This window comes from Enoplosus armatus, chromosome 3 (assembly GCF_043641665.1).
Source record: "Enoplosus armatus isolate fEnoArm2 chromosome 3, fEnoArm2.hap1, whole genome shotgun sequence".
Classification (NCBI taxonomy): domain Eukaryota; kingdom Metazoa; phylum Chordata; class Actinopteri; order Centrarchiformes; family Enoplosidae; genus Enoplosus; species Enoplosus armatus.
Window position 1 is genome coordinate 7,656,032 of NC_092182.1, and position 22,086 is coordinate 7,678,117.

Genomic DNA, 22,086 nt, shown 5'->3' on the forward strand with positions numbered 1-22,086 from the left:
AGCAGCTTCCACTGACAGGGCTGCTGCACTCTGTGGCAGCACACTTCTCATCTCGGTTTACTTTTTGAGGCGTTGTGTTTGTAGCCAATCAAATCCAAAAGCGGGTACTATAAACCAACTGCATCTCTCCAGCTGTTAACTGTGGCTTTAAGTCTTCGTCCAGCAGGACAGGAGAGAGGAAAGTGCAATAAACAATGACGCACTGCAGGAAGAAGCCAGGTGTTGCTGCCATGACAACCACACCTGCATTTGGAAAGAACAGTCAATTCTCTCTCATTTGAATTAGTACAAAATATAAGGTGAAACTGCTAATGAATAGCATAGCATGTACTGTAATTTTTCAGTATCATTGTAAATATGTTTAGATTTTGAAGAAGATCCATTCCTGCTATTCACTGAGTTGAAAGTAAAAGATCACAGCTGCAACGCTTTTGCAGCAGGAGGATGGCAGGTGTGAGGCAGTTGAAGGGTATAATAATAATGTATTTACAGGCCAGGCGTGGGGAGGAAGTGAGACGTTTACCCATACACAAACACGCTGTAGTATAACACACAAGCACACACACATAAACACAGTGGAACACATTACTGCATCCTAAGGAGGAGGTTGTAGGTTACAAGGACCGTGGAGATTATGCTGCCAGACATCAGAGAGAACCAAATCCCTTTGTGTTCTTGCGTATCTTTCAGGTAGTGTGCAGTGACCACAGAGAGCCATTAGCCTTTAGCTTTCACAGAACAGACAGGTTATCTTATCTGGAGCAACTTGAAAGAATTCAGGAAAGAAAGACTTCACCTCAGGCCAATAAAATTCCAGTAGACACTCCTGAGATATAATGCACTGGTCGGGCCCCGGAGACACCTCTCACACTGCTGAGTTCACAGGCCCCGCAGCGTGGTTCCTGTCCAGATGCTGCCTGCAAACCGTTGCCTTCTGTACCTCACGTTCTTTTCTCCATCTTTGTTTTTAAGAGCCTGTCCAAACTGTAACATACTAATATGCTCCTGTTTAGAGCGTTCTGACTTGTTTTTGTGACAATATCAGGGTACTTTTTGTGTATATATGTATGTTTTTGTATCTCTTCAGCCAGTTTTATGCAGTTTTATGAGCAGATGAAAATACAAAAAGACATGCTTTAAGCCTTAACTGTGTGTAGGATACATACTCGCACAACTGATTGAGAAGCCATATTTGCTTTTATATATATGGTGCTATTTCAGTGCCTTGTGTGATAATGTGCACACATCAGCCAAAGGGAATTTCTTAATCTGCTACTATACAAGTATGAATGTCAGAATCATAGTTCAGTCAATAGAGTTCTCAGGTGTCATAAATGAAGGGATTCTTATGATATTTAAGTGTATTTATCTTACTTTACACATTTTGCCGCATGTTTATCAGGTTACTGAAAATGTATTATTGAAGTTTAACAACATAAAGTGTCATTATATATGCTTTATTTTATATGCAAATATTTATTTCACCTTTTCTCTATGTGAATGTACATAGGCTTTTGGCCATAAATGACTATGAATTACCATGCAGTATTGCCATAAAATGAACCGTCTGGCAAAACAGCTCCTGTTTTGTGAATACATTTATTTATATTTATGTCATATCTGCATAAATTGTATGAGCCGCGTTTGGTGCTGCCATATGAAAAGCATGATTTATGTATGAGATCAGATAAGACAATGATCAGAAGGAAATAAAATGCCTGACACATGCCACACATGCCTGTCTGCTCCTCGCACTAATATACCGTTTTTTTTCTCCAGTTTGTCCGTGATGTATCATCTACAACACTGGCTGTAAAGATCCTGAACACACGATCACGTCAGGTTAATACTCAATACTCTCGCTAATTCTCGCTCCATAATGCTTCTGCTTAATTATGATTACGCACCTTCTACCATCAAAACAGTCTGGCTTGTGACCTGACAAACGTGTGTTATGGCTCTAATCTCGTCTATCTGTACTCACAATAGTGAATTATCAGGCCATCAACCAGGTGTCGGCACCAGTCTGCCTAAATAAATATAATTCACTGCTGAGCAGATTTCAGAATACCAAAAAGCAAACAGGGAATGATCTTTATCAGAGGCAGATCCAAAACTTTGATACTGTAGTTTAAAGACAGATTTTAAGACATTTAAAATGTATTCTAATAATATGTGTCTGATATGATTTTCAACCAAAAAGTTCAATTCTTAAAATGACATTACTCCTTCTCCCCTAAAGTTTAACTGCTGGACAAAAGATGTCTCCCACTTCACCAGGTTTCAGGTTTCCTCATCACACTTGTGTAAGTTGCATACTGGTCCATGATTGGCTTTAAAATGTCATTGGCTTTAGTGTATGCTGCTGACTCTGACTGTCCTGTATATAACTTAATAATAATTTTGTGGAGTGGAGTAAGGTATAAGATGCTACAATTGACAGTGCGGCTGAATGAAAAAGTATTTAAGTAGCTCTGACTCTACACAAGCTTACATGATCTATATTTCAGGTTGTTTTGGTAATCTCAGGTGTATCATTTGGGTACTGACGTCTGTCAACAGTGTGAGTAAGCTGCAGTCTGAGAGTGACTGTTATACAGGCGATAAGTACAAGTGTGAAAAGGAAAGAGAGGGGAGGAGGGCTGGGGAGGCAGGAGCTTTCAACAGCTCCAGAGGGCTTGTCTAAACTTAAGAACATAATTCAGAAGTAGATTTGCAAACATCCCAGGGGTCAGTTTGTAGAAAAACCCTCTGCGTTTCTCTTTCTCGCTCACACACGGAAACTGTGAGACAGCTCCTCTATAGAGTCGACAGATGGCATCAAGTTTGTATTACATCAGATGTTCCTGAAAAAGAAAAAGAAATGACAGACTTACAGGGAAATCTGCTCTCCTACGCAGGTGGAGTTGAATCGCAGCTCATAAATAGTTATGATGAATTCTTCCAAGCATGCTGAAGGGGGGTTTAACATTACAAAGACAAGTGAGACTGTATCAAGCCCTCACTCCAGGTTTGCATCAGCTCCATCAAAACAGAAAAACAGAACCACGGTTTGGAGGATAAATATTCCAGTAATTTCACGTTTTCCATTACAGGAGATAATCTGACAGTCACTGGTAAAGAAGTAATCTGACACATCTGATTTATTGCGCAGATATTGACTCAGAGGGTGAGTGAGTGCACTGAATCTACTATGATTTGAATTAGAAACAACTTACAATCAGTGATGGTCGAGCAGAAAAGGACGCGGTTTGTTTTGGTTGAGGGAATGTGTCAGATGGCATTAGAGTTGCCTTTAAATGTGTATTTGACATCCATATAATGTGTGTGTACATGCGTGGTTATGTAAGCGTGTGTGGATTGTTGAGGGTTTCCATCTCCATGGAGACCTCACAGGGGCGTGTTCTGTTTGACAGCAGCCATCAGCACATGCACGCAGGGTGGGCAGGTGGCCCAAAGTAGAAACATATAATACTCAAGATTTTCAAATGATCTGCATGCCAGTATATGAACTGGGAGGCAGATGAGGTATCGAGATGCAGATGAGGAGGTAGGAACAGGTGTGTATTAGGTGGGGCAGTTGGGTGATGGGGAAAGGAGGAAAAGTCAGAGAGCATCAGGTGGAAAATGGCATCGAAGGGAGCAGGGGGAATAGGGAATGTGACTGGAGAGGGAGGACAGAAAGACAAACTGTGACAATATACTGGAAATAAAGTTGTACTGAAATTGAGAAACTTGAAACTGACTTTTGAAAATGTCAAACCACATGAAGCCAAATAGATGGTTTTCAAAGTAGAATATTTCAGTGCTATAAACTCAGTTGAATTGAATTTTTAAATTCAATCTCACCAAAAAAAAGAAAATGGAGACCTTTTTTTGTAATTATGACTTCTGCGTAATCATGATTTACTATCTCACAATTGTAAAAAAAAAAAAAAGAAAAAAAGATCTCATGATTAAAATATCGGGGTCTCATTACTTCGAGATAGTTGTCTCCTAATTATGAGATAGTAAATCATGATTATGAGATACAGAACATTTCACTAAGACTCAAATCTTTATAGCCTGTATTAGCGTCCGTACACAGGCACTTATTTAGAGTGCATCAGGCTGCTGCAGTGCAATCAAAGCAGCGTTCGTCACTGGCCTGTAGTTTGTCCTCTGGTCTTCTGGGTCTTTCACAGTGAGCTGCAGCTTTCACAGTGTCCATGGTAGAAAACATACTGTGAATGATGCAGCAGGGAAAGGTCACTGAAACTGGGTTTGCTGACTGCTTTTTAATGTTAAGTTAAGAGGTTGCTGTCATCTCTAAATGTTGTTGGTTGTGAGGAAACGTGTGTATAGGTGCATATCTGTGAAAAAGATAGTGTGTCTGTGTGTGTGTGTGTGTGTGTGTGTGTGTGTGTGTGTGTGTGTGTCTGTGTGTGTGTGTGTGTGTGTGTGTGTGTGTGTTCTAAACAACAGACAGGATATAAGATTTTTCCTTGTGAAAAGGTGACGAATATGAATATACGAGATGAAAACCAGAAACGCACACATGCACATACTCTACTTCCTTGTGTATTTCCTTGTGTATATTCTGGTGAGTACAGTATGCAGTTTCCTGTGATAGTCTCACAGACCTTCCCACAAGGATTAGACCGGTGACCTCCGCAGCTGTAGGCTTCGGGCTGTCCTCGACATTCCCAACACTTCTCAACGTCATGTCCACCACCTTGCAAGCAACCGCTCATTGAAGTCAAATTAGGCCCGACTGCAGGTCTTAAGTTCACTGGCGAGATATTTGAGATAATGCGAGTCAAAATGCACAGCATTAGAAATCCTGGATCAAGCTTTTATGAAGTTTTTTTCCACAGTGACAGCAGCGGAAAAGTCCAACATCTGCTCAGTACAGTAACACCCTGTTGACTGAGCAACCAAAAAAGGAGCTTTTCCCGACCTCCAGCTAGTTTCTGCATTGCTCCTAGAAATAGCATGCAAGCTGTTTTCCATTCTGCGTACAGTGTTTAGACTCTTAACTTAAGACTTAATGAGGGGAGTTTTAAAGCGGTGAGTCCCCGGGGTCAGCTCCCACTACCATCATTATCATCATCATTCCTCAAGGTAATCTAGGATGACTTTGAACTGAGACTTAGCGGTAAGCCTCAGGCCCTCATGCACACACAAATAATTTGGATGCCCAGATACAGTATGTGTTTATCTGAGTGTGCGATGACTGCATTTGCGTTTGACCACATGTCTGTTTTGTGTGCACTTGTCTTCTGCTCCTTCCTGTCTCACTGCCATCATTTGACTCCAGACTGCTGATGTGTAATGGGGATGTTTTTTTCTTTTTGTTCATGAGACAAAGCAGAGGTCATTTCTTGACACAGTAACCCTCGCTCCAAACACAAGTGAAAGAAAATGAATGAGCAAAGCAAAATGTTGTGCATGCTTTTCTTTTCTTTCAAAGGATTAACTGCTTTTCCTAGTTTTATTATTTAAATGTATTTTTGATATTTCTGAAAATTGTACTATTGGTTGGACAAAATAAGCATGTCACTTGCATGTCTTTGCGTAGTTGTGGCGACATTTATCACTATTTTCTGATTTTTTACAAACCAAACAATCAATCTATTCATCGTGAAAGTTTCAGCATATTAATTCATAATGGAAATAATCATTACTGTATAGAATGGTTAAAAAATAAAAATTATTTTACAATAATGCATGAATATTTATGATTTAATTATGTAATATAATAGTATATCAGTCACAGTGGCCATTTTTACACATTGAGTTATTTTACTTTAAATACTTTTAGTACATTTTCCTGATTATACTGACATTACTTTCACTTGTAACAGAGTATTTTAGTGCCAGTACTTAGTATTAGTACTTTTATTAAATAAAGGATCTGAATACTTCCTCCATCCCTACATAGACCTCAATAGAATCACATCAACATAGAATAATTTCACTTTCAAGAATTCTCATATACAGGTGCCCCGACATATTATTGTAACTACCATTGTTTATCACTCTGAACTGTTTAATTAATTGAGACTGAAAGTTCATTCTTGACCTTGGAAACAGTAGGTGAATTCTCACAGTCCATCATCACGTGATCTTCCTCAGCAGATGGAGTTATGGAATTGAAGGTGTGAAAGTTTCTCTGAGCACTTTAAGGACTCAGAATCAAATTCAGAAATACTTTATTGATCCCCATGGGGAAATTATACAACAACAGATTATAATCAATATTTTCACTTTAACAATGGATCACATGACTACTTGCATGTGAAAGCGGCCGCTGGTAGAGCTGAATCTTTCAGCCTCTGTCAGCTCATTGTTTTGGTTTGTTTTTGGTTCACTCTCGCCGCTCACGTAGCGCCATTTTCAACTGCAGGCAGTTGTTTTCAGCCAAAAATGTAACATACAGCAGACCCAGATATTCCCCTCAGGAGTTGGTGCAGACCAAAAGTAAAGATAAAAAGAGAGAGATTATTCGACTTGCAGGAGCACAAACATGACTCTGAATTAATGCTTACGTTGCTCATTCTCCTGGATGTGTAAACAGGCAACTGTTTTCTGAGAAGCTCGCCAACTTATAAGATGGTAACTGAATGGACCTTGTGGTGAGATAGTGCTATTTAACTATTTAATTGGTCATTGCGTAATGAAAACCATTCACACACATACCTTCGCATTGCCACCTGTCTGTCTGTCTGTCTGTCTGTCTGTCTGGAGAAAAACTACTCCAGAGTTTACAATCATTATGTTGAAATAATTTCTTTTATTTCATCATTTATTGACTTAAAACACACTGAAATGTACAGCATTGTCTTTGCCGAATAGGCGGAAGCTAGTGTATAACCAGAATTATTTTTAGGACCCACCCACATTAAAGCAGGAAAGTGTCTCAGAGGTGTTAACATTGGTGCCATCTAAGTGCCACTCCATCTAAAAAGAAAAAGAAAAAAAAAGGTTGTGTGTGTCCAATAGAAAGAAATCCTCCTCAACTGTGCATGGCAACCATACAGTACCCCACAGGACTGTGCACGCCTGAACTTTAGAGAGGCTGACAGAGCTGCATAATGGGTATAGAGTGGAGCCTTGAGCAAAATGTGCTTCTAGAAATAATAATATAGTGCCTCTGAGTCAGAGCACTCTCACACTGAGGCTGTGCGGCTGATGCTCAAAAGCCTTTTCTCCTCTGATAAATAGTAGGCACTTGCTGGAGAGAGTCAACACCGTCAGACCACCGGGAAGAAAAGCGGCCCTGTGGGGGACATGGCAGACGTTTTCTTGTGAGATGAATAGAGGTTAAGAATTAATCTTTTCTGAACAAATGTGAATCAGGAGATTGTCAAAGAGAGAGAGAGAGAGAGCAGATACATCAGAGTATCAACAGAGTGTTGAATGTCTGTAAGTTGTGAGTGGGAACAGGAGTTGTCCCTGACTCAAGGTTACATTATGACTCAACATCAAAATGTGAAAGTATTTTTGGAATTTAGTCACCTCTTCAAACTGTTGTGAATCTTTTGGTATCATTGCCTTGCAGTTCATAGTGAATAATAGGACAGTGGCTCGATGGAGAAAGGGTGTTTGCAGGAGAGTCAAGCATAAAACATTTATTTCCTCAGTGATTACAGGCTCTGTTGTTTGCCTTGAGATATTCTCAGACTGGACGTCAGGACTCATGCACACCGTCATTTACTGCATCACTGTACATTATAGTTTGTAAGTATTCCTCTTGGAATGTAAGTATCCCATTGGCTGAGAGGAATCAGGGTGGAGCTGCTACCCGGAACACCGCGGCTCCTCCATCCATTAATGACGGAGGCTAATGGGACAGGACCGCTGCCGGGGCTCCGTGGTGCGTTTGGAAAAAAAGTCGCGAGGACTTTTTTTTTAACGAGCGCGCGCTCATCTCCGGTTTCCACTGCGCGCCATTGGTCTCGGTGGTAGCCGACTGTGCCCACACTGTCCTGGGATCAGCCTGTCATGTTCAGTCGCGGCTACAAGAGGAGAGATTCCAGCAGATCGGTAAGTAGGCAGGACAAAGTTAGAGGCTTCCACACAGCGCGTGTCTCCACTCGCTTCTGCACTCTAATTGAACAGAAAGACGCATGCGACTTGTTCTTGTTTGATGTGAAGTTTTTCCTCCTGTTGCTAAGGGCGTAAAGTTACATCTGCTCTGTTAACATAACGCTGGCACAAGCCTCATTAACAACACAGCACGAAAGATGATGAAAGACATGTTTTCTCTGCTGCAGCCAGTGGCTTCTGTTGTTGAAGAAAGGACATGTAATGAATATTTTTACCAGATGAAGAGCCAAAGTGTTTTATTGCTTTTAGGTGTTTATTTGAGCTGTAATTAATGCACGTGACCTGAAGAACTCTATTTAAAATATGTGCCAAATTAGCACACTACTAGTGTATGTTGAAAACGATTTAGTCACAGGTTTTGTAGGGATACAGTGGGGGACGTCTCTCCTAGAAGAAGTCTCCTGTTAGCCAATGACATTCTGACATTTAGAGCCAGAGGCAGTGTTGTAGAAATGGTACAAAGCTGGTGCAAACTATGAGCCACCATCTCCTGTTTGTCCCAAGCTGAAGCCTGCGGGGGAGCCACAGAGAGGACAGCCCTGTGTCGCCTGTGGAGAGCAGTGTCCTGGCTTCGCCCTGCACAAATGGAGGTAACAGCATCGCTTCAGTCCACGCACCACAATCCCGCTGATGCCCACACAGTCGGCTTCCAAAGATAGGAGTGCATTTGATATTACACCACTCTTGCGGTCTGATGTGAATTTGCAGTCAGCTGAGGCATCAGCCAATGAATTAATACAAGACGACGAGGGTTAAAACTGTGAATTATTTGCTGCCCAGTAATAGTGACATGTAAGCAGCTGATTAAGCCACAAGCAATTTGGCAAAGAACCTTTTCTGCGTTGAGAAAAGTACCAAAAAACCAACTTTCTTCAGGTAGAGTTGCATTCTGGAGGAACCCTGTCAGATCTCTGGTACTTTGAATAGAATCAGCCATCCATACTACCGTGAAGAAACCATTGTTCAGCCCCTGTGTGCTCTAAGATAATAGTTTTTACTGTAGAGACCATTCATGCAGCAGGGAGGCTTCAAGCCCGCTGCTTCTGCAGTCACTCTGTCACAACTGGGAGGACGTAAATGTACTTCTGCTGTGAAACAAACTGTATGTTGTGAAAAGAAGCAAGGTACAGGTGGTTTGGGTTAGCGTGTGGGAGAGTGTGACTAATGTGTGCGACTCTGTTGTAGGAATGCAGTACAAATAGCATCACATATGTCTCTGCGCTGAACACTGTTAGCTGATCAGTATCAGCTGATTCTCATAACCACCAATCACTCGGTAACAAAGTCACTCAATTAGCTGACTGCATAGAGATGTTGCGCGCTTTACCAGTGTCTCTCTGCTGTTTAGTTCATGCTGAAGCTGATACAACAAAGGCACATTATGTGCTGATTACAAATCCTACATTGTTATCGTGGAATACAATAAGCCGCTTGACTTGGTCCACTGAGGATTACTAGGACCCAAAGAGAGGCCCAAAAATGATAAGCAAACAAACAAAACAGAGCAGTGTGAAGAAAATATAATTCATTTTATTTACACCTGCACGACTTCACTCTGTAGCGCACCAGAGGTTTTCCTCATAAACACAGAATAAATCGCATAAAACTGCAGTATTTTGGCAAAAGACAAGTGAACCAGGTTGGAGCCAGCGTATTCAAAGTCATTTCAAATCCACAATAGAAGGGGAGGGTCTGAACCATAAAGAGCACCCAGGCTCCTTTGCTGTAAAGTAAACTATTACAGGGGCAACAGCGGGCACAGGAATGCAGCCTTTTAATTGCTTGTCTTTGCAGTCTCACAATAAAGAGTCAACTTCTTCCCCTCCGACAAACTGGAATAAAACGTTGCCAGTGGACACAGACTTGAGGAGCCCGACTTTGTGTGCGGAGGCAAACGGCTGTTTTACAGCTCCAACGAGTCTTTGTTCCTGTGGAGAGAACTTGCGTCTTTTTCTCAGGCAAAAATAAATGTGCTTTCACGCTAATTTAGCAAGGTATGGTAGTAATGGTGTGTTTTGGAAAGTGGCTGACTTCAAGTGACCCTGAGGTCAGAGACAGGGAGGTGGAGGGGCCAGGTGTGCACATACTGTCTCCTCTGACCACATACCAGATGTTTGTCTGTTGCTCAGTGGACTCAGTTGAGGCGAATCAACAGCTTCAAATAGATTTGGTTTTCTAATGTAGATATAAAGAGTTATTATGGTGCTTGAATTGTTGCTTTCTCAAACGTACATGTACCGGGCATGAAATCAACAGCAGAATTCTTAGCTGCGTTAGCGGTATGGTTCAGTGTAGTAGGGATGACATGTCCATCTCAACAATTCTTGGATGGATTGGCATAAAATTTGGGTTGAAACTTGACTTTTAACAATCTACATCACCATTTGCCCACATTCAAGTTAAAGCTAGTAAGAATAATGTTAAAATGTAAATTTAAAGAACACCAGATGCTGACATACTTGAGGGTAAAGCAGTGGTTCCCAATGTGACCCACAACAATTCAGTTTACTTTTGTCACCTTATCACAGGTCGTGGCCATAGTGTGGGCATGAGCCGTTAGCTGTTACATATTTATTTCTTGATTCAAATGTATTCAATTTGAAGGGTTTTTAGAGACCTTATGAGGTAAAAGTATTTCACAAGGAAAATGCAAAACTTAAAGAAAATCAGATATGGGACCCCCTAGATGAATCTTGGGACCCCTTGGAGTGTCCCGACCCTTAGGTTGGGAAATTTTGTGGTACATAATCAAGTCTGCATCAAGCTCTTGCAAGTATGCATTTTCAGACCAGTTTTCCTGTAAAGCAGGCTTTGTTTTGGCCTTGCTTGACTTCTGAACATTTCAGAGCACTACTACAAGTTTTTCTCTAACATGTTGGTAGACATGCTTTGTTTGTGGAGGCATATCCAGGAACATTGAGCTCTTAGAGAATGAATAAGTTACAGTGAATGGTGCTAGGCTACGCTACACAGCCCCCCTACCATTCTCCACACTTTTAACATGTGTTTGTCTCCAAATTCACTGAAATATTGATGAATTCTCTAAATATTCAAGAGATGCATATACAGTACAGGCCCTGTTTTTCTCCCTTTTCTTTCCTCTTCCTCTCCTTTCCCGTACTGCCTCTATATAAGATGTTAAGCTAAGCTCCAGGGGGTGTTTCAGACTGGTCTTTTATAGTAAGTTGACTGAGTGTGTCCCATTCAAAGTCAAGAGAGGAGCTTTGGGTATTTGAAATCGCCCAGGCCTACCAAAACATTACCCTCAAGAATTTGCTGTAGATGTAATTTGACTCAAATGTGAGTGTTAAACCCAATAGCCTGTGTCTGCAAACTGTAAAGCACAACAAAGTTTGTTCCTAGTGTGATTGCAGACCCAAGTGGTTGAAATTAGGATTGTGTGGTGTTCAGTCTTTGCTGTAGAGCTGCCGCTTTTTTACAGTGACGGAAGCAAGTTCATGGTTCAGGAATCTGGATTGATACCCGTTGGCTAACAACGTCTGGAGGTGCACCAAGCATGGGCCGGCATGTTTTAAAGGCCCTGGTAGAGGATTCAGGACACCGTTTCTTCTCTCAGCATGGTGGCGGAAGTTGCTGTGGAAAAATGGACATCTGGGCTGCTCTGCTCACCCTGATGTGGGTAAAAAAAAAAGAAAAAAGGACGAAGAGCTTCTGTTACGTGGCTGCTTGTGTGTCAGTGTGCCTGTGTAACCCAGTAAGCTGAGTGGGCCGCTCTCTGCAGGTTAGGAATAGGAGTGGATTCCCCTTGCACAACATGCTCTTCCTGAATTATTTATGCTTGCCTTTGGCTTGATTGGTTTTCCTTGTGCTAATGAGACTCATTACCAGGCTTATTAACATGTGCCCTGAGTGTGAATGTGCTACATGATCGGCCCGATCACATGACCCTCTTCTGCGCAATGTCGGTGTGTTTTAGAGCCGCGTCTAAGGTGCGCTTAAAAGGTTACACTTGACCTGGTGGGAAGATTAGCTCAGTCCAGACATGAATCAGACTACAAAGGAGGATTTATGCCATGAGATCTTGCCATTTGCTATTCCTTCATTTCCTCTGGCCAGCGGCACAACATAAAACTTCATTTAAAGCAGCGGGCTTAGTTCAGGTTGCCAGAGCCGACTGGCGCTGGACAAAGCCTGTCCTTGTATGCAACAGGGCCATAGCTGAAACTTTAGCTGGCTAACGCAGCGAGCGAAAGGGGGTAGAAGAGGAGGAGGAGAAAAAGAGGATGGTTGCAGTAGAACAAGAGGGATTAGGGTTGAGTTTTAACCCGACCCTGAATGGCTTGCTGACGTCTGTCCCCTCGGTAACCCAGTCTGATCTGCATAACACAGGCCCGGCCCCGCTATTCACTGTGTTAACAAGACGGCCTGGCAAATAAAACTGTCAGGTTGCCCGGGCATATGAATGGGCTCTGGCTATTTCGGCAGAGAAGAAGAAGACTCAGTATGAGGTGGGGGGGGGCATTGGTGGCCGGTGCCACACAATAGAATCTTAGCAGATTTATCACTAAAGCCGTGTCCGTGTATTGGTATGGAGATGGTAATCCTCCTCCGCCTGACAGTTTCCAGGGTTGGAAACACTCCCTGCCCTGCTGTCCTCTCTCCCTCCCCAAGCAGCCGCAGCAACATCTGTGATAGCACTTGCATGGGTCAGGAGGCAAATTACTTGTTAAGTTGGGCTTTTTATTGTGCAAATGGTGTGTTTCGTCTTTGTCATCAAGGGGAGATTTATTTTGAAGGGGTTATATTTTGACAGGTCTGTGGGGGTCATGTGATGTATGACATGATATTCACAGATAATGCAAAACCTGGAGAGCCGTGAAGCCCTGATATAAATCATAGTCTGACCTTTGGGTTCTCAGGCAGCGTTGGCCTGAACTTGTCGCATCCCATTCCTCTCCTTTCAGTCTCTTGGGCTTCTTTTTCTCCTGCTGTTTTCTCTCTTCTTCTCTTCAGCTTTTTGCCTCTCCCCCTTCTTCCTGTTTCACCTTGTTCTTCCCCTCATCTCATTCTATCTGAATCACCCCCCTACTACACTGAGGTAAATACACAAAACACAGCATTTGATTTGACTGTGATGGGTACAGTCCCTGTGAAGATTATGCATGGCGGTCACAGAGACAAAGATGGTCCTCGCATGCAGCCGGCTGAGATCCTGAGGGGCCTGTCGGTCAACTGCTGAATTCCAATGAAATCCCAGCATCAAAATTCAAGAGCCTGACTGACGCGGCGAGAACACACACACACACACACACACACACACAGAGGTCACGGCTAGAGAAAAGCACCGCAGCCAGTATTCCTCATTTCCTCTCTCCCCGTGGTTAAGATTGGCTGGGGTTTTAATAATGAGCAAAGGTAAAGAAACATTTGTTGTAAGCCAGCACACAATCCTGACATATTGTCTCATTTGTCATTTTGAATGCACACAGTGTTTCACTGACCTTGGCAAAAATGTACACTGTGATTCCTTGATATCGTTTTATTACACATTCTGAATGCTCAAGCAGGGATAACCCAATTTATTGCTTTTTCAGGCCGAGTATTTTACACCTCTTCTGTTGTGATTTGTTGCGACAGAGCGGCATTGTGTTGGCTCTTTTATTGGCTGGCTGTGTATTTGTAGACCCTATCAGGAGAGAGGAAATTATCCCTCTCATCTGGTTTAGATACAGCCTACAATTACGCACATATCTGGAGCTAGAGACAAAGAGAGCGTATGTGTGTGTGACTGTTTCTTTTTGCGTGTGTGTTTGCATGAGTTTAGGTGAGCTTGTACGAGTGTGTGTGGTTGTCAACTTCATGTCTAAAAGAAAGATGGATGTGTGTGCAGTGAGCTATAAGGCATGACAGCAGTTAGTGTCATCTCATCCACCAGGTGGGTTCTGGACGTGCAACAGGAGATCCTGCAAGGTGTTGGGTTGCTTTTGTGCTTGTAATTGCTTTTGTAACTTTCTGTAGCTCCTGTATTATTAGTATTGCATGGCATGTGTGACAGCCTATGCACTCCAGACCAGAGAATGATGTAGATTTATTGACTAAAACCATCTGTATTTTCATGTGTCATTGAAGCTGCATGTGAAACTAAACATAACGGTAACAAGAGTGCAATGCTTGTATTGTCCCTGAAAAACAGCACCACGTTGGGTAAAAGACATGCAGGACTATTTTCTCACCTCTGTGACAGACATGTTGACTGCACCCTCACCACTGTGACTCCTGTTCTTTAGTGCTATTCAAGCTGAGCTATTCAAAGGTCAGTGTGTCAGCTCTGCCTTATAGTAATTCATGTTATTTAGACTGTGGCTGTTATGTATCTTTTAGCTGTATTGCCTGTTGTCTCCCAAACATGTTGTATCATATTTTGTGTCGCATCTAATCAGTAGACATGTAGATGTCTTGTTTGTAGATATACGATTTATAAACAGTGTTGAAAAGAGGGGATTTGATATTTCAAGTGTGTTTTTAAAAGAGTCAGATTAAGTACGTATATTGCTCTCCGGAGCTGTTTCAAGGCATCTCTTTTGTTCAGCTCTCAGCTGTTGTCCTCTCTGGTGGTGAAGCTCACTAAACTGACCAGCAGGAGGCAAACATGTCCAACTTACACACACTGAACTCCAATAGTCACTGTTTGTCTGTTCCAGGTCCAAGATGAAAACTGTTACACAAGAGACCAGAAATTCAATCTGAGTCTCGGGTGGTCACGGCTAAACAATCAAAACGAGGTTGGGAAAAAAGAGATATGTCACATAAGTAAGTAAATACATTAATGACTACATTGGCATAGTGAACTGGCCCTTTCATGTGATGGCAACAAGGCTACTGACACATTTGTCATCAGAAAGACATCTTTGAAGACATTTAAGCTTTTTCCAGTGTAGGAATAAAACCATGAGCCACCACATCATATGACTCCTCTTAAGCTATGAAGCAGCCAAATCACAAAAATAAGCATCCACATTATGATCCATAATCAGAATAAAATACAACATTTCCTTAGTCTGCACAAAGTGCATCACTGTGCTTCAGCAACATTGAATAATTTACCGTGTTATCTAATGAAACCCAACATATTCTCTTTCATATAGTCTTAATATTGTAGGGCTTTATTGTATAGGACAGCTGTGTAAGTCTGTGAAATGTTTTCTGGCAGCTTCTGCAATAAAGCCAGCAGCTTTACTCTGATCCACATCCCTAGTGTTTTCCCTGCTTCCATTATCAAGGTCATCTCTAACAGGTGCTCATGCATTTGGATTAAGACTGATAGGCATCAGAAAAGTCCTTTCAGTCCCTCACAGTGGTATGCGTGTGTGTGTGTGTTTTAAGCACAATATGCTCTTACATATAGGCTCGTGCATGGAGAAACAGTGAGTGTTATTTAATCTCTCTCTTTTACCGACTATCTATGAAATCAGTCTGTTATATCTCGCTTATTTAAAACCATCCAAACTTGTATTTGAAAATAAACTCTTGCAAATAAAAGGGTATGCAGGTCAATATCATCTTTTAATGTGATGTTTTCTTTCATGCTTAACTAGCTGATGTCAGTCATTTTGCAGGGATGAGAGGTATCAGTGATGGTGGAGTGAGTTACTACCTTTGGAAGTTCGATCAGAGATGGAAAATAGACACTGAAGTCACGAATGCATCAAAGGAACATATAACTGAAATTAGATGTAAAAACATGCTCTGTCTGAATTGTGTGAACTGCTGCTCTAAATGATCACAACGTGGTTGTAGCCTTGTGCCACTTGTAGCCAGTTTTCACCCTTCTCACATCAGCAAACCTCTGTAATTCTCCCTGACCTGTGCGCTAGCGATGCTAATTCACCCCGATTTTTGCCCTGGTGCTGATCCATGCCTTAATGAAGGCTTAGCGTGCTAAGCTGCCTTTGAACTGTCACTGGAAATAAAGGGAGGCAGGCTCACTGCTGTCATATGCATGGCAAGTTAGCATTTACCATGCTCAGGCCTACAATTCCAACCCACCCACCCCGGTAGAGAGTTAATTCATATCATCCTGAACATTTCTCCTGTTAGTCACGTCATGCACTTTGGCTGGTTTAAAGTTCAGCTTTTGACTTCAGCTCGCTGATATCATTGCTGCAAATGATTTTTGCTCTTTTGATTTGAACAAAAGCACATCTTCCATTAATTGTATAGTTCAGACATTCATTTACATGTTACTTAAATAATTTAGTGCAAGCAATGGAAATACACACTGTCACTCTACCAGCTGTCACCCACATACACACACAGTGACTAAGAAAGGTGTGAAACACACTATCACTGGTCCAAAGCAGTTTTATATTTATGTTAGACACACACACTTGCTCACCTTAATTGTCATTCAGAGAGTTTGTGTTCACATCTTGTTGTGTAAGCTCCATGGTCACCCACGAGGTGTGCAAGCTCTGAGCAGTCTTAACGGCTACACACTCTCTCAAACTCTCAGGTAGCTTGAAAACTCATTAAAGCTTTTCTCACAAAAAACTCTGATTTCCTTTTATAGGCTCTATGAACACATGGATTTGTCCTGGCTCTGGAGACATCGCATGCTTGTCCGCTGGTAGTAGCAATGGTGTAGAGTTCGAGGAGAAGGATGTTAGGCTGCAACTATCTCTTATTTTCATTGCTGCTTAAAAATGTAGTTTAAAAAAAGCCGCAATATCACAGAGCTCAAGGTCACATCTTTAGTTTGCTTATTTTGAACAACAAACTGTCCAAACCCCAAGGAGATTCAATTTTGATGTTATTCACTATGACAAACAATACTAAGAGTCTATATTGAGCACACTAACATGCTAGCATGTTGATGTTTAGCAGATATAATGATAATACCATCACAGTTTAGCGTGTTAACATACCAACATTTGCTGATTACATGAGGTTGGCAGGAATGTCATTAGCTTAGAAGGTATTTGGTCACAAACCAAAGTATTGGGTAAACAGAAACTTTGACCTGATGATGGCGCTAGATGAAAGGTCATGGTATCAAAGCACTTATACAATATTTTAAATCCTCCTCTGGGGACCATGAATGTCTGTACCAAATGTCGTGGCAAGCCATCCTATAATTGTCGAGATATTTCAATAGTAAACAAAAAAGTCAACCTGCTGGTGGGGCTAGAGGAAAAGTCAGGTGGATCGCCAAGGTTATGGACATCTGTACAAAATTTGGTGTCAGTCCATCAAGTAGATGCTGAGATATTATTGGAGCTTGAGAAAAAGAAACCAAAGAGAAAGTTAGAATTTATCCTCGGGGAACCTTGAATGTCTTTAGCGAATTCCATTTCAATCCATCAATCCAACCTCGTGGTAAGAAGGAAAAGTCCGAAGCACCAAAATTATTAGGATTCATGAATGTCGGCACCAAATTTCATGGCAATCCATCCAATAGATGTCAAGATACTTCAGTCAGGAGCAAGTGTTTGGATTTAACTTAAACAACTGATTAGTTATCAAAATTGTTTATTGATTAATTGTCTGGCTGTCGACTAAACAGCCATCTAACTGAACTAACTGACGAGTCAATAAATGGGTGTATGTAGGGAAGACGGGATTGAAAAATAAACGAGTGACTGATGGATAAAGTAAATATTTCTTGTTATTACGTGCTTTATCTTGCCTACAGTTTTTAACTCAAGTGCCACTTTGGTCTTTTTTCAATTTCCATCTACTCTTTCCTTTATTCATTCAGAGTCTGGCGTATCCTCTGTATCACTGCATCCACCTCAGCTCACTAACCCTTCATCCCTGCGGCTCCCCCTCTCTCTTCCTCCCAGCATCCATCCATCCATGCATCTCCTCATCTATCAGTTTAAAGACTGCCAGCCCAGTGCAGCGAGGTTAAAGCAGTGCACCACTTCAAAGACCTCTTTGATTCTCTCCTTCTCTTGTTTATACCCCCCGTTCTCTCTGTCCAGCCACCTGTTCCCATCCGGCGGGTGTGCGTGGAAGAGAAAACCCTTGATCAGAGCTGTACCAACAGCGTGGTTTGAACACACAATCCTAGATGGATTTCATGTGTTTGGAAGGCTCTCTCAGCGGTGGTGATTTGGGAAAGAGTGCCCTGTTTTAAGATCATAGCAGCCAATAGAGGTCAGCATTGTACAGCAGCAAAGTAGTGTGTTATCCTGGTTGTCATCCTTGTATCATGGGCTGACGCATAAGCTGGAGTATCAAAATGACCAGGACTTAATATATGAACGATAACAAATGCTCATAGCTACTGTGCGACGCTGGACAGAGATCAGTGCTGTGTTCATTAGGGTTAACCTCATAGGTTTGGGAGATGCTGACGGTTTCTCTTTGACTTTCCCATTACTTTAATGACTTTTTCTATTTTCATTACGGACCCAAACTCCCAGTGGAACCTCCAAAGCCTCATTCATTCAAACTGCCAAAGAGGAGCTTGATGACTGTGCAGTGTTAAATTATTTGATTGGCTTATTGATTCAGCGAGTCCACTGATTATTGGTTGGCTTAAGTAGCGTATTGAGCTGAGAGAATTGACTGTTGCTGTCTAATATTGAAGAAAAGGCCCAGACAGCCTCTCCATCAAACAGCACTGAAAGGCTTATTTGCTGTATTGATGGAGCATTTTGATTCCTCATTTTGAAAAGACCAAATGTTAGCTGGAAAACAAATGAAGTGTGTGTGAGTATTGAATTTGGTTTGTGTGAGCTAAACTGCACGTGCTTGTCTTTTTTACCCAGTTAAACTCTTTGATCCATCGTCACAGCCTTGACCCCTGTGTATTCCTCTCATCCCCCATCTCTCTCTTCCTCCCCCTGTCTGTCTCTGTCTGTGTGTGATTTGTCGTCATCTGAGGAGTGGGCGAGGTGTCGTCTTAGTTCTGCTCACAGTTCTGCATGAGTCAAGGCTGAATCTAATAGGCTGGATGAGCTGTGATGCTGTTCCTGCTTCTGTTCAGCTGGTTCACTGACACTCTTTCCTCTGTTGTGTATTTGGTGTTTTTCTTCAGTCCATGTGTCTGTGTATACACGTGTGTGTGTCTGTGTGAGTATTAATAGCAGAGAGGCTCTTAAGTGAAGACTGTATTTCATGGATGAGAGAGTAGGCTGGCCCTCAGTGCCAAGCTGTACAGGTATCTATCAACTGATCTTGGTGCAGGGAGAATGGAGGGGGGGAGGCAGGAAGCAGGAGATGAAAACGGCCTCTGAAGCATGGCCAGCTTCCTCTGATAGAGACCTGAGAGAAGTAACACTCTGCTTCACCGAGACATCAGGTCAGCACACACACAAACCAGGCACAAAACAGGGAGCCTACTGTAATGATTGTGGTTGTGCTGCTGGGTGATGTTGAAGTGTCCATCTGAAACACTTTTAAATATAGATGAAAGAGGCTACAGTTGTGCTCCTTTGTGGCTTTAGCTATAGCCCAACATGTACTAGATTTTTGAGGCCAAGACCAATATCAGTATTTGAGAGTTTAAAAAATCTGATATTGACACATTTGTACTTGTGGCGTAGCTCTAGGGGTGGCAATGGCAGTCGGTCAGTCAGGTGAAATTTTTCGACAACTATTGGATGGATTGCCGTGAAATATTGTACAGGTATCCATTCTGCCCAGAAGATGAATCCGAATTTAGTGATCCCCTGACTTCTGCTGTAGTGCCACCCTCATTTCAAAGTTTTCACTTATCCAGGGAAATATCTCAATATCTATGAGATGGATTGGCACACAATTTGGAACAGACATTCATGTTCCTCAGAGGATGAATTGTAATAACTTTTAGTGCCATCATCAAGTCAAAATCTTATTTAGTTATGACAAAATCCCATTATACCAGCATTTGTGTTTGGTGCTAATTAGCAAATGTTAGCATGGTAACACGCTAAACATAGATGGTGAACATGACCAAGATATGTGTGTCGAGCAGGGCATTTTACAGCTGAAATATAAACTTCTCAATGCTACTATGTAGGGGCGACACTGTCACAACGCTAAGCTAATATCCGCCGATATGTCAGCTTGGTTGATCTATCAGTCCTGCACTAGCTTCTGCATTTTAAAAGTTTTTAAGTAAGTGAAGTAAGGTGGCATTTCTGTACTACTATACAGTTCAGAAAGAAGAGAGATGGATGAGATACTGTGACAAAGGCTGAATTCAAACACACACACAGCACATTTCACGGTGCATGCTGCAGCCAGTTCAGACAGGAGGATGGAAGTACCTCGACATGTACTTTTAAAGCCTGTGTGTTGCAAAGAGACAGCATGGGCACAGACATTTGGATTAACATGTATGGAAGTGGGAGCCAGTAATGACAAAGTTACCTCAGTTTGAAGCCATCATCACCCTTATTGCACAAAACAGTGTCTCTGTTGCTTCAGCTTAAAACTACTTAGAGCTCTGCCTATTCTCTCTCTCTATCTTTCTTTATCACTCATCTGGCCAAGTTTATTTGTGCAGGTTGACCGGTTGCCAAGGCGATGAGTGTGCTGTAAGTTTGCTGCTGCCTTGACAACAGGCCAGACAAGTGCTGCATTATCAGTATGACAATGGGAGCAGAACAAATAAGGATAGACAGAGTGAGCGTGCACAGGGAGAAAGAGTGAACTAAGAAAGAAAGAGGTTTCTGTAGCTCACTTGACGTCAGACTTCATGTCTGAGAGTTTTTTCTCTCTCTGTGGTCAGTTACACAGGGTAGCTTAGGGCTGTATAGTCAGAGTTGATACCCAAAGAGAATTCAACTTGTTTTTGAGGCCGTGGTTCAATGAAATGTTTGTGTTCCGTGATATGAAAGTTGTCTCAAAAGCTTTTTGACCCCTGCTAAGAATACAGTCCTGTGGGAAACAATGCATGCTTTTGTTTTCTTCTGATGAAAAGTGTCAAATTTAATTATGTTGAGTATCGTTGAGTATAGTCTTCAGTTGCTGCCCTCCATAACCCAGATTTGATACTGTATTTAATTATCAGCTCCAAACTCAGTGCTCCGTTGTTTCCGTTACAGGTTCATTTATTTTTGTTTTTACTCAAATAGATGCTCTAATCAGCAGGAGAGTCCAGTGCTTTGCTGGACACCAAATAGTTTGGCAAAAATGCTGTTTTGGTATGTGACGTTTGATGGACTTCCCCCTGTGAAACACAAAACAGACACGCATCAAAAGAATCAAAACCAGACTTTTGTGGAGTGAAGTACTTCAATATATATGTAAAGAAATGTCCCTGATTCGTTCTTCACTGAGTAGCGCGGCCCTGCTTGAGCTTGTGGAGGTATGCCTTCCATTTATAAAGTTTGAAAGTCTTGTGAAACCAGAGAGCAGAGTAACTCACCAGCTTTCATTTTAAACCCCCTCTGTGATTTATTTCTCAACCTGATACTCTTGTAGTTTTGGCTAGCAGACGGACTGTAGCAATTGTTGAATTTGATGTTGCAGGAGCTCAAATTAGCTTTGACTATGATTATGATACCCAACACTGGAAACATGTATGGTCTGGTAAGTAAGAGTTGGGGAAAAATAACAATTGTGCACCTGGAAATGTAATCGGAATGAGAGCCTGCAGCCTCACCTTTGACTGGGTCCAGTGGATCAGAGGATGATTCACATGAACAGTGTGACTGGATCACACATATAGCCTCAGGGGCTGATGCCAGTAATGTGCGATCACACTTTCTGTGCTCCTGGCAGCGTCCCAGGCTGTCGCATCGACTGTCCAATCGGTCCTCTGTCATATTACAGACCGGCATATAAGCCCATGTTATTCTGTTTTGCCATGACAGTGAATGTGACTTTAGTTAAGTGACAGCGTGACTGCAAAGTCCAGAGGCGGAAAGCAGAATGAGCTGATCTGTTGAATCAAAAGGCTGTTGTGTGCATGTTAGAGGTCAGCCTTTAACCGGCAAATCCCCTCTTCTCCCGTCTAATCCTCCGCCCTGGGGTTTTCCCACACCACAGGACTCATCTCGGACCAACCAGAGCGCAGACAGAGAGGCGTGGTGGCTCCCA

At 42.1% G+C, this 22,086-nt stretch overlaps 1 protein-coding gene across 2 annotated transcripts in view; it reads left to right on the forward strand.

Moving 5' to 3' along the window:
- Positions 1-7,986: 7,986 nt before the first annotated feature.
- Positions 7,987-22,086, forward strand: part of prickle2b (prickle homolog 2b) — an 82,182-nt gene continuing 68,082 nt past the window's right edge. The window contains exons 1-2 of one of the 2 annotated variants that reach the window (XM_070902134.1): positions 7,987-8,046; positions 8,614-8,681. In XM_070902134.1, the coding sequence (XP_070758235.1) occupies positions 7,987-8,046; positions 8,614-8,681 (128 nt within the window). Of the gene's footprint in view, positions 8,047-8,595; positions 8,682-22,086 lie in introns of both variants that reach the window. The other variant, XM_070902133.1, reaches the window with a different exon arrangement.